At 38.2% G+C, this 13,012-nt stretch overlaps 1 protein-coding gene across 1 annotated transcript; it reads left to right on the forward strand.

Moving 5' to 3' along the window:
• The first annotated feature begins 7,056 nt into the window (after window positions 1-7,056).
• LOC129560464 (myelin P2 protein) lies at window positions 7,057-12,503 on the forward strand. The gene is made up of 4 exons (XM_055432608.2): window positions 7,057-7,517; window positions 9,706-9,878; window positions 10,084-10,185; window positions 11,484-12,503. Exons 1-4 carry the CDS (start codon window positions 7,445-7,447, stop codon window positions 11,532-11,534), a joined length of 399 nt encoding a protein of 132 aa, XP_055288583.1. The 5' UTR covers window positions 7,057-7,444; the 3' UTR covers window positions 11,535-12,503.
• The last annotated feature ends 509 nt before the right edge of the window (window positions 12,504-13,012 follow it).

Consider the following 13,012-nt stretch of genomic DNA (forward strand, 5'->3'; position numbering starts at 1 on the left):
CAATATTGTATATGTGATAAAGCTGCAACTCAAATGCTATCCATTTGGTAGCTGGTAAAACTTTGGCCACCTCACGTGACGAGTTGACTCACTGGAAAAGACTCTGATGCTGGGAAAGGTTGGGGGCGGGAGGAGAAGGGGACGACAGAGAGTGAGATGGCTGGATGGCATCACCGACTCTGTGGACACGAGTTTGAGTGAACTCTGGGAGTTGGTGATGGACAGGGAGGCCTGGCATGCTGTGATTCACGGGGTCGCGGAGAGTCGGACACAACTGAGCAACTGAACTGAACTGAACTGAACTGAAAGCTCGACCAGTATTCCAAGTTCCTTATAACATTCTATCAGAATATAGACTTTAAGATACTTATTCAGATATAGTCAGGACTTAGTGTGCCCAGATTTGAATACAGAAGAGATAGTTAATTTCCCACTAGATATCTGGGCTTGCCAATACAGTACTGGCATTGAGAAGCCAGACATGGCTCAGTACCCACTTGTCTCCTTGGGGTCATGTGACTACTTCCTACATCAGAGTCTAAGTGGAAGTGACATGTGCCACTTCTAGGTCAAGAGAATAAAGAGGTAAGTGTGTCTTTTTCATCTCCCCCAACCCCCTGGCTGCTTGGAGGAGAGGACTCTGAAATCTGAAGGGTGCTATAGGCATGAAATGAATGGATTCAAAGCCTCTGAGCCTTTCTCTATGGAGAAAAGCTACTCATAGATCAGGAGCACTTGCAGTGGACAGGACAGGGAGCAATAAATAAACTTCTGGGTTAAAATTCTGAAATTCTGGGGTTCATGGCAGCAGCTCACATTACTGAGTCAGTGTGCCCATTTAAGATAATGCTTTTTCACCAAGTATCCCCAATCATGAGCATGTTATAGGCTAGAATTTAACTACAAAACTAGTTTTCCATTGTTTGAAGGAAGGCATGGTTTGACATGAATAAATGAAAGTACAGTTTATACATAAATTTATTCTCTGATCTAACTTTACCTTATCTGAAATACGTGTTTGTGTGTGTCTGTGTGTGTGTGTATACACATACATATGTGTGTGTGAACCACATTGTGTCTTCTCAATCACTCAGTCATGTCTGACTGTTCATTGTCCCATGGACTATAGCCTGCCAGGCTGTCCATGGAATTTTCCAAGCAAGAATACTGGAGTGGGCTGCCATTTCCTCCTCCAGGGGATTTTCCTGACCCAGGGATCAAACCCACATCTCTTGTGTCTTCTGCATTGGCAGGTGGATTCTTTACTGCTAATGCCACCTGGGAAGCCCATAAACCACATTCAGTTCAGTTCAGTTCAGTTCAGTTGCTCAGTCATGTCCGACTCTTTGCGACCCCATGAATCACAGCACGCCAGGCCTCCCTGTCCATCACCAACTCCCGGAGTTCACTCAAACTCATGTCCATCGAGTTGGTGATGCCATCCAGCCATCTCATTCTCTGTCGTCCCTTTCTCCTCCCACCCCCAATCCTTCCCAGCATCAGAGTCTTTTCCAATGAGTCAACTCGTCGCATGAGGTGGCCAAAGTATTGGAGTTTCAGCTTTAGCATCAGTCCTTCCAATGAACATCCAGGATTGATCTCTTTTAGAATGGACTGGTTGAATCTCCTTGCAGTCCAACGGACTCTCAAGAGTCTTCTCCAGCACCACAGTTCAAAAGCATCAATTCTTCAGGAATCAGCCTTCTTCACAGTCCAACTCTCACATCCATACATGACCATGGGAAAAACCATAGCCTTGACTAGACAGACCTTTGTTGGCAAAGTAATGTCTCTGCTTTTTAATATGCTATCTAGGTTGGTCATAACTTTCCTTCCAAGGAGTAAGCGTCTTTTAATTTCATGGCTGCAATCAGCATCTGCAGTGATTTTGGAGCCCCCAAAAATAAAGTCTGACACTGTTTCCACTGTTTCCCCATCGATTTCCCATGAAGTTATGGGACCAGATGCCATGGTCTTTGCTTTCTGAATGTTGAGCTTCAAGCCAACCTTTTCACTCTCCTCTTCCACTTTCATCAAGAGGCTTTTGAGTTCCTCTTCACTTTCTGCCATAAGGGTGGTGTCATCTGCATATCTGAGGTTATTGATATTTCTCCCAGCAATCTTGATTCCAGCTTCTTCCAGCCCAGCGTTCCTCATGATGTACTCTGCATACAAGTTAAATAAGCAGGGTGACAATATACAACCTTGACGTACTCCTTTTTCTATTTGGAACCAGTCTGTTGTTCCATGTCCAGTTCTAACTGTTGCTTCCTGACCTGCATACAGGTTTCTCACCATCTCAATTATTGAAAAATTTTGTAAAATGTAATCAAGGAAATAAAGTAGGCAACCTGGATAACACATGGTTAGAAAAGCATCTGAATTTTTGTGTGTTTATGTATGAAATAAAGCTACACACACACACTCACACATATACTCACACACTCTTCACTGTGCTTCGCAAGTGAATTATTTTGAAGAGATTGCTTTCTCCCATAGACTATAAGGGAGCAGATGGCTGAGCCCTGAAAAGTGTTTCCTACAGCTGTTTGTGCTAATACCTGAAAAATACTACCTATTTTAATGCTGTTGATATCACTTTCTCTCTAAGAAGAAATGCAAATGGAGTAGAAAAAACTGTGACTAGCTCTGTATATGCTGTAATGACTAGAGAAAAACATCGAAATTCAGAAATTCTGCCTTTCTTACCTCCCCAGTGAATGAGTAACTGGATCTCAAGTGTTCTATTAGGAATAATGATGTGAAATCTTAGACCAGTCTCTGGAAAAGAGGCCATGTATGTTCAAGCCTTGTGAAAACAAAGCTAATTGCATTGTTTGGAGGAATGACAAACTACTTCTTCCCTCTATTTATTGCCATTCAACAAAAGAACAACTATTAACTTCCTTTGGGCAGCATAATGCAACTGTCACCATAATAACTAAAAAATCAAATACCCACTGGTGGCTGAGAAAGTTCCAAGAAATGGTTTTCATTAAGAAAACAACTTTAATCTCAGCATTTTTAAGATGAGACAAAAACACTTACTTGCAACATGAAAGAGGAAGCTATCAAGCCTGAATTGCCATTGTCACATTCTGTCAAATAGATGTCTGGAGGAGCACCAGATGCCCTAGTGTCTGAGTTCTGAAGATAAATAAGACTATTGGTCTCAGGGCATCTGGTGTGTAAGAAATTATGCAAAGTATCTTCCAACATAGAAATGGCTCACTGACTCTTTAGTGTCGTTCATTGTCTCCATCTGCAAATGATTAAAAAATAATAATTGCATATTCTAAAATGTCTCTGAGTGTCTGTTTAATGCATGTCTTCCTAACTGGAGTATAAGGCCCACGAGGGCAGGAAGAGTTGTTTCATTCACCATGTTATCTCCAGTGCTACTTCAGTTCAATAAATTCATGTTGAACATTTATCTGTGTGCACGCAGTGAGCATATGTACAACAAACCTTGGAATTATTTTACATGCACTTTCCTAGTGCTGTCATAAGATCGTGTCATCTTGAATTGGAAAAGAACCATCTGCTTTACTACTGACCAGTGCAGTGACTAAATGAAGGAATGGGTACTACAACTAAGTTTTACACTTAAGTATAACCCACAGCCTTGCTCTTTCCATGACTCTAGAGTGTATGAAAATGGAAGGAAGAGAAGAAGAGGAAAGAAAGTTTAGAAGAATCATATTATTGATTATAAGCATGAATTTTAGATGCTTTCACATTTGCTATAAGATTTAATGCAAAGAAAAACCCTCATAAGTACAAAATTTACATTTCATTTATTCATGCAGGCAGTAAACAAATGATTACCTACTGAATACATGCATGGGGTTAAGTACTTGGGCCTTTATGTGAATAGTTGTTGTCAAGCCGTTCACTTGTGTCCAACTGTCTGCGACCCCATGAATGGCAGCACACCAGGCTTCCCTGTCCTTCACTATCTCACGGAATTTGCTCAAACTCATTTCCATTGATGCCATCCAACCATCTCTTCCTCTGTCGCCTCCTTCTCCTCCTGCCCTCAATCTTTTCCTGCATCAGGGTCTTTTCCAGTGAGTCGGCTCTTTGCTTTGTGGCCGAAGCATGGAGTATTGGAGCTTCAGCTTCGGCATCAGTCCTTTCAATGAATATTCAGGGTTGATTTCCTTTAGGATTGACTGCTTTGATCTCCTTACTGTCTGAGAGACTCTCAAGAGTCTTCTCCAGCACCACAGTTTGAATCAATTCTTCGGCACTCAGCTTTCTTTATGGCCCAACTCTCACATCCATATATGACCACTGGAAAAACCACAACTTTGACTGTATGGACCTTTGTTGGCAAAGTGATGCCTCTGCTTTTTAATACACTGTCTAGGTTTGTTACAGCTTTTCTTCCAAGGAGCAAACATCTTTTAACTTCATGGCTGTAGTCACTGTCTGAAGTGATTTGGGAGCCCAAGAAAATAAAATCTGTCACTGTTTCCATTGTTTCCCCATCTATTTGCCATGAAGTGATGGGACTGGATGCCATGTTCTTCGTTTTTGAAGGCTGAGCTTTAAGTCAGCTTTTTTACTCTCCTCTTTTACCTTATATTATGTGAATAGAATCACTTATTATTCCCACACACATGGAATCAAGACTTCAGTGCATAACATTCATATTAATGAAGTAATGTGTAAAATTAATAAAAGTTAACATGTTAAATGATTAATTGCAGTGAGTGCTAAATGAAGGTATACTACAAAATGTCAGGAAAAATTATTGAATTGAAATTTAAAGACTGTCACTCCAAAGGTAGAGAAGAATGACTGAGCTGAGAGTTCAGGATTAACCCTATGGGCATGATTATTTATTTTTTTATTGAAATATAGTTGGTTTACAACATTATGTTAGTTTCAGATGAGCAGCATAATGATTCAGTCACTTTACAGATTATACTCCAAAAAGTTATTAAGAGATAATGGCTATACTTCTCTATGCTAAATAATATATCTTTGTTGCTTATCTGTTTTATGCAAAGTACTTTGTATCTCTTAATCTGCACCCCTAACATGCACCTCTGCTTTTCCCCGTCTCCACTTGTAACCGCTAACTTGTTTTCTCTATGAGTCTGTTTCTATTTTTCTATATACATTCATTTGTATTATCTTTTTAGATTCTACATATAGATATAGGCAAAATACCTAAATTTTTGAAGACACAAATCCTAGCATTATTCATTTTTATTAAGTGTTTTAGAAAATAACACATTCTGCTAATCAAAAACCCTTTCTTTCAGAGCTGTTTCTTCTATCCCAGTACAATATACTTCCTCTAGTTACATTCTCCTGGCCTAGGGTTGGGTTAGCCAACTAACAGAGGAATTGTTCTAGTTACTATTACATTCCCACCTTGAGTTATCCAGGCACAAGTAATTTAAGATGATACTTGGACCCGCTGTGTATGATTTTGCATTTTTTCAACCCAACTTGGACTCCAAACACATAACTGCAATGGTTATGGTACAACTATTGGAGAAGGAAATGGCAACCCACTCCAGTGTTATTGCCTGAAGAATCCCAGGGACGAGGGAGCCTGGTGGGCTTCTGTCTATGGGGTCACACAGAGTCAGACACGACTGAAGTGACTTAGCAGCAGCAGCAGCATGGTATTGGTAACCTGAGACCTAGAGGTCAGTGATTCTACCTGTTGTGGGTAAATTGATAATGGGTTATTTTAATTTTGGGGAAGAGTGCCAAACTGTGTATTAAACATGTAACCTGGTAATATCCACTGTCTCAAGGCCAGGATTAATGTCAGTGTGAAAAACCTGTTAGGAAAGGGTATGGTATCAACTTGGTATTCCCAAGAGCCACACTTACGCTCAAAGTGCTTTCATATTTGCTCCCCTTGGTCTAAGCCTCGGAGTCTGATATATCATATAACCTGGATACTTCATCTTTTGACTTGTACCTCTTTTATTTTTTTAAATGATTTATTTATTTTCGTCTGTGAGGGATCTTCATTGCTGTGCGGGCTTTCTTGAGTTGCCGCAGGCAGGGGCTACCCTTCATTGTGGTGCACGGCCTTCTCATTGGTGGCTTTTCTTGTTCTCGAGCACAGTCTCTAGGCATGAGGGTTTCACTAGTTGCAGCACATGGGTTCAGTAGTTGTGGCTCCTGGGTTCAGTTGCTCTGTGGCACTTAGGATCTTCCCACCCCAGGGATTGAACCCATGTCCCCTGCATTGGCAAGTGGATTCCCAACCACTGGACCCCCGAGAAGCCACACTTCTCTTGCTTTTCGAGCAGACAGTGAGCGTCTCTATCCAGTTATGGTGAGGTCAGTGTTGCACGATCTTTGGCCAGGACCTCCAGCATATATATTATAGCAGAAGCAGTGTAAAATAATGGTCTAAACATCTATGCACTGAGAAACGATACCAGGTTCAAATCATACCTCTCTTTATTCAAGTTTGGACACAAGTTACCTAACCTCCCCAGGTTCCAGTTTTCTCATTGGTAAAATGTATGTAATAATAATGCCTTACTCTTGGAGTTGTTGAAAGGATCATATATAATAATAATCCACTAGAAGCACTTAGCACAGTGACTATTGAGCTCTCAATATACATTATTTTTTTCAATATATATTATTTTTATAGAATATCCTTTCTAAAACTGTAGACTTATTTTAAAGGACTTAAACTTGTTGTATTAACCAAGAACCTACTTAATTTGGACCTAAAAGGTTTTTTTAAGATTAAAATCTTTGCTATGGTCAAAGAGCTTGCTTTAGTGCTACTTTTTTATTCACCCATGAAAGCAATTTCTGTGCTCTGCTGTAATAAACTGACCGTATTGTCTGCCTACTCTGCCTGCCTTGGATATGCCAACTATTCCAAGCCTCCCTTACCTATGAATACTTCCTCACACTGTTCTGCTGCATTTCTCTCCCACAACATATTTGAGGCAGTTATCACAATACTCATGGACATTTTTCCTCTCTTTCTTCTCTTTCAATAAGAATTCTTAATTGTGCAGACTCAGGATTGAGAGTGAGCGAGATGCCTAAACACACACACACACACATATTCATTCATTCATGCCCATATAATTTAATACAGCATAGGGCTCAATTTATGGACTCTTTTTCAAAGTGTTAAGGACCGAAGCACTTCTTAAAAATGTAAGATCAACCAAAATTTTTAAAAGATTCAAATAGTACTCTCATTGATTTTTAAAAACATTTTTGGAGACTGAAGGAGACATTATGTGAGGTTTTCTTTTGTCCCAGTGGATGATTGAAGAGCCATTCATTGCGCAGTCCTGACACTGCTTTTCCCCATTGGGTCTCTGTGAGAGTCACATGCTTCAGACATCTTTGAAAAGAATCTTCTGAGACTTCAGCATCTCATTTGAGTCTCCTGAATCTCACCTATCACTGGGTTGAATTCTCATCCATTACAATGAGCAACAAATTCCTGGGCACCTGGAAACTTGTCTCCAGTGAGAACTTTGATGAGTACATGAAAGCTCTGGGTAAGAAATGTTCTTTGTTGTTCTAATTAAGAAGATCCTTTTTAAGAAAAATGCATTGACTATTTCCTTCTAGCTCCTTTCCCAGGAGTCTGGGAGCTTGCACAGGTTGAAGTACAATCCTCTTCTGGGATTAATCTTCCATTGTGTCAATCAGATAATTTTCACTATGTTTGTGGCAATTTTAATAGACTTTAACTCAAATAAGAGCTGCTTAAATGCATTAGAATGCCTACAATTTCAAAGGCAGTTTCATATCAATAGGATTTTGGTTCAAACAAAGAGAAAAGAAATCTTAGAAACTTAGTCAACCCGTTCTTTAGCTTTTCTGAAAGTTAGTTTTATAACAACGAAAGTGCTCATGAAGTAAAGAGTTAAATATACTAAAGTTAATGGAAAACCTCAATTTAAAAGTATTATTTAGCTAAGCCAGAAATTTTCTTTCTCTACCTCTAGATTGTCTGGTATTACGTAAGTATGTGGATAAACTGTTTGTGAAAAGTGAATGCTTCATAAAGCAGGATAGTCAGTCTAGGAAAGTTATTGAAGAAAAAAGAAGTGTGTTGTGACAGTGAATTCAAGTTCGGTTACACTAATATCATACTTTCCTGGAGTTGGAGCCATGGATAGAAACAGAAAGTCTAGTCATGACCACCATCAGCTTTATTTGCAACTATTGCTAGGAAATATTCCATAGATAAGAGCACAAGAGGTGTGAATAGTCTTTGGAAATTTCCAGAGCTGTATAAATAAGGAGAGAGAGAAGCCAATGACCTCAGGTTCCTATGTTCATCAAAGTACCAGTAATTTTACCTATTCAAAAAGCTTTTAAGAAGGCTTCTATTTTTAGATAAAATAAGCAAAATCATGTTGTGTTGCCTGGAAAACTATGGGAACTTATGGGAATAGATCCATACTCTAAATATGGTTAGATCTATGGATTTCACTGTACAGCTGAGGTAGAAGCAAAATATAAGAACATCTCAATAAAAGACTCCCCAACTGAATCATTGTCAAATTTGTGAGTGCAAAAAGACACCTTGAAGCTTGGTAAAATGTAGATTCTTAGGCTCTATTGCAGAAGTTTAGTTTGAAAAACATAGTCCAAAATCACATCAAATAAGAAACAATTAATCTGAATTAGAAAAAAAGAATACAGTTCATAATCCTTTATTGGCTCTAATCCTTCACACTTCTATATATATATAGCCATAAATACATATATTTATATATAACTAGTTTTTTCTTTTTGTGTCTCTCTCATTTCACATTTCTATTTTTCTCTATATTTCTATATTCTTGAGTAATACAGTAATGATGCTGCTACTGCTAAGTCACTTCAGTCGTGTCCGACTCTGTGTGACCCCATAGGCGGAAGCCCACCAGGCTCCCCCTTCCCTGGGATTCTCCAGGCAAGAACACTGGAGTGGGTTGCCATTTCCTTCTCCAGTGTGTGAAAGTGAAAAGTGAAAGTGAAGTCGCTCAGTAGTGTCCGACCCTTAGCGACCCCACGGACTGCAGCCTACCAGGCTCCTCCATCCATGGGATTTTCCAGGCAAGAGTACTGGAGTGGCTTGCCATTGCCTTATCCGTACTTGAGTCTAATTTTGTTTTGCTATCAAGTGGAAAAATATTTTTAATTATTTTATTTATCTTTATCATTTTCAGTGGTACAAATACATTTAGGGGCTACAACAAACTTTCAAAACTGAGTTTCCATTAAAGATGTGGGAGGAATTCTTATCTATATCTATAATATATTACAGAGGGAAAAAACCATAGAAAAGCATATATAAGTCACAGTCTCATTAAAAATATATAACTACAATATTTATTTGTACAAACTAAAATGTCTGGAATGATCCATGCAAAGCTATAATTTATGCTTCTTAATGGAGCATGGGATTGGATGAGGTAAAAGTAGATGACTTGCACTATTTAGGCTAAATACTTCTGTGTTTAAAATCTTCAGACATTACTTTTGTAATAACAAAATTTTAAATATTCAAGTTGGTGGACGTGTGTTTCCATCAGGTGATGAAACACGGGAGGAGCTCCTTAGTAGTAAGTGATGTTACCTGCCACCTACACACACGAAGCACAGCTGAGTACAGAATATAACCACCCACATAATCCCTTTAGGCAGATGTTCTCTTGGTCAACAAAATTCTAACACTATCTTGATTTTCAGGTGTGGGATTAGCCACCAGAAAACTGGGAAATTTGGCCAAACCCAGAGTGATCATCAGCAAGAAAGGGGATATTATAACTATAAGAACTGAAAGTCCCTTTAAAAATACAGAGATCTCCTTCAAACTAGGCCAGGAATTTGAAGAAACCACAGCTGACAATAGAAAAACAAAGGTAAACTATTGTTTCTCTTCAAAGTTTAGTTCCATCTACTGCTTTGAGACAGATTACTCCCACTAGTATTCAAAAGGGTAGCCCACTTCCTTCTGTTGACAAACGTCCCTCATGAAACATCTGTTATGAAAATGATTCAATACTGAATGAACTGCTTCTTTAACCAAAGTCCTAGAAATTCAGTTATATGAATGTATCTCTGCAGAGCACTGTAACCTTGACAAGAGGCTCACTGAACCAAGTACAGAAATGGGATGGCAAAGAGACAATAATAAAGAGAAAGTTGGTGGATGGAAAAATGGTGGTGGTGAGTAATTTTACTCTAACTATGGAAATAATGCTATTTAAATAGAGAAAATGGTTATGTTATTTTCAAAATAGTCTTTCTTCTTTGGACTACAAACGGAAAAAAATGGTTAAGAATAAAGGCAAAGTTAATGAGTCATCTATAGGTACCTCAGGTTTAGATTCAAGAATTTAGAAATGACAAAACCTATCTGCTATTTTAGAAACAACATCTAAAAATGATTTTTTTTTTAATGTATGGATAAGTTAGGTTAGACTCACAAAGAGAAAAGCAAAAGCAAATCTAAGTTTTACAAGCAAAGCACATTGCAAAATGGTCAGTTGCAGTATATTTGCAGATATCTAAGTATATTGTTTTCAAGAATCCATAGTAACCTAGACTAAAACATGTCATCAATATAAGCTGAGCTTTTTGGAGACCTTTTGTAGATGGCAGATAAAAATGATGACAAAGGTTATATGAGATGATCTCTAACAATTTTTTTTTTTTGTCTGAGGTGCTACTTGGAGAAGGCAATGGCAAGCCACTCCAGTACTCTTGCCTAGAAAATCCCATGGATGGAGGAGCCTGGTAGGTTGCAGTCCGTCGCTAAGTGTCGGACACGACCGAGCGACTTCACTTTCACTTTTCACTTTCACACATTGGAGAAGGAAATGGCAACCCACTCCAGTGTTCTTGCCTGGAGAATCCCAGGGACGGGGGACCCTGGTGGGCTTCTGTCTATGGCGTCACACAGAGTCGGACACGACTGAAGTGACGCAGCAGCAGCAGCAGCAGCAGCAGCAGCTATTCTCACTAATCAACACATACATTGACTATAAATAGATTCATGTGGTGCTTTGAATGTTTTTTCCTTTAGTACAGAGGATCTGATCCCTAGCTCCATAGCAGATTTACATAGAGAGTAAATACTAATATGAGAGCCCCAATACAGATCAATTGAAAGTAAATTTCTTAAGGAAGGAGGAGCCATTGGTATTTTTAAATATTCCCCAGATGATGCAAATGAGCAGATTGTCCTGAAAACCACTGTTTTAATAGCTCTCAATCTGTGCAAATAATGCATAAAAACTTGCCACTTAGAAAATACAACTCTGTTGTAACTTAGATCGATGTTAAAACTGTTTCCCCTGTTTCAACAGCCATGATTCTGAATTCCCAGATATCAACTGACATATCAATATTTGATTTCTGAGTTTAATCTTATGAGATTTCTTATTATGTCTGTTATTAATACAAATTTGCTCTACCCAAGTTTGAGGTTTAGATATTCAATTAATCTCTTTCTTTTTTTTAAGGAATGTAAGATGAAGGATGTGGTCTGCACCAGAATTTATGAGAAGGTCTGAGAAAAGTTTTCTTACTGAAGTGATTTGATCATCTGATATTGGAAATCAGCTGTTTCCATTGACAAGGCCTGCCTACACTGCAGTTTGTTTTTGCTCTTGTCTTAATAGATCAGATAAGCAAAGTCTTACACTGAGGATTAATCTAAATTTCAGTATTATTTAAACATTTCCAATTTGTATGCATATTTACTATATTAAAGATTAAAGTATGTATATTGGCCAGACCTAAAGAATGGATAATGTCATTTAATTATCTGTGACGTTCTAACTTATGTTGTATTTTTAATATTTGCAATGATAGTAAAAGGAAGTAATAAGATAGTAAAAGGAAGTAAGTAAATTGATCAGGGTAGCAAGCTCAAATGCGTTCAAAGGCCAGGAGAGTGTTGGGGGTTAGAGGATCAGAAGTGAGGCAAACTAGAAGGATCTGTTTTAAAATGAGGAGTTCTAGCTTCAGCTAAAAATAGCAGCCACTACACCAATCAATTTAAAATTGACTGTTAATTTAAAGACAAGATCAGGTGTGTTCAGTGTGGTGTGGTCATAGACAAGGTGGCTAGTTTACAGACAGTGAAATGAACAGGTATTAAAGATAGAGTTCAAACCATTGTGACGAATGCGTGCACTCATATAATTCACATCCTGATTGAGATAGAGCACATTTCCCTGATCCCAGAATGTTTTCTCATGCTTCTTCCCAGTCAGTGTCCTGTCCTGTCCCAGCTCCAACAGAAACAAATAGTGATTTAGTTTCTATCATCATAGATTAGTTTTGCCTGTAATCAAACTTCATACAAATGGAATCATGCATTATGTGTTCTTTTCTATTTGCTTTTTTAAAGTCAGCATAATGATTTAAAAATTCATTCATAGTGTTGCATGCAGCAATAATTTGTTCCTTCTTATCATGGAGTAATAGTCCATTGTGTAAATATATCACAGCTTAGTTATCTGTTCATCTCTAAGACAATAAGCTATTTCCAGGTTTTGGCTTCTATGAATAAAGCTGCTATAAACATTCTTGTATAAGGCTGTTTGTGGAAATATGAGTTCCTTTTCTTTTGAATATTAACTAGGCATGAAATTACTTAGTCCAACTTATTTTTGGCAGGCAAGAATAGGGTAATATTCTGCCCAAGTAATAAAACTATTTCAGATATATTACATGATTGAGCAAATGAGAAGATGTGTTGATATTGTTAGCAGCTAGAATTTTCCTTCTGGAAGAAGGAATATGCAAATATGACATAGGGGAGACAAGAGAGAACCAGGTACAAATGGATTGGAATAAATGTAAATTCATACGTATGAGTATGTATGCACATGCATATTTTTCTTAGACTTTTCTACCTAAAGAACTCAGAAGCAAAGACAACTCTGTAGGAATGAGTATACCCAGCGCTCAGATCTTGGTGTGTAATATATTCTCCACTAAAAGGAATGATGAGAAATGGCTAATTAAGATGTGAGAGCAGAGT

This window comes from Moschus berezovskii, chromosome 16 (genome assembly GCF_049115385.1).
Source record: "Moschus berezovskii isolate FMDL1 chromosome 16, NW_MosBer_1.0, whole genome shotgun sequence".
Taxonomy (NCBI): Eukaryota; Metazoa; Chordata; class Mammalia; order Artiodactyla; family Moschidae; genus Moschus; species Moschus berezovskii.

What these genes read in the sequence shown, in the direction of transcription:
- LOC129560464 (XM_055432608.2), top strand. Translation starts at nt 7,445, where the DNA reads ATGAGCAACAAATTCCTGGGCACCTGGAAACTTGTCTCCAGTGAGAAC. An exon ending in CTGACAATAGAAAAACAAAG is followed by an intron (nt 9,879 to 10,083) that starts GTAAACTATTGT and finishes GTATCTCTGCAG; the next exon opens with AGCACTGTAACCTTGACAAG. An exon ending in TGGATGGAAAAATGGTGGTG is followed by an intron (nt 10,186 to 11,483) that starts GTGAGTAATTTT and finishes CTTTTTTTTAAG; the next exon opens with GAATGTAAGATGAAGGATGT.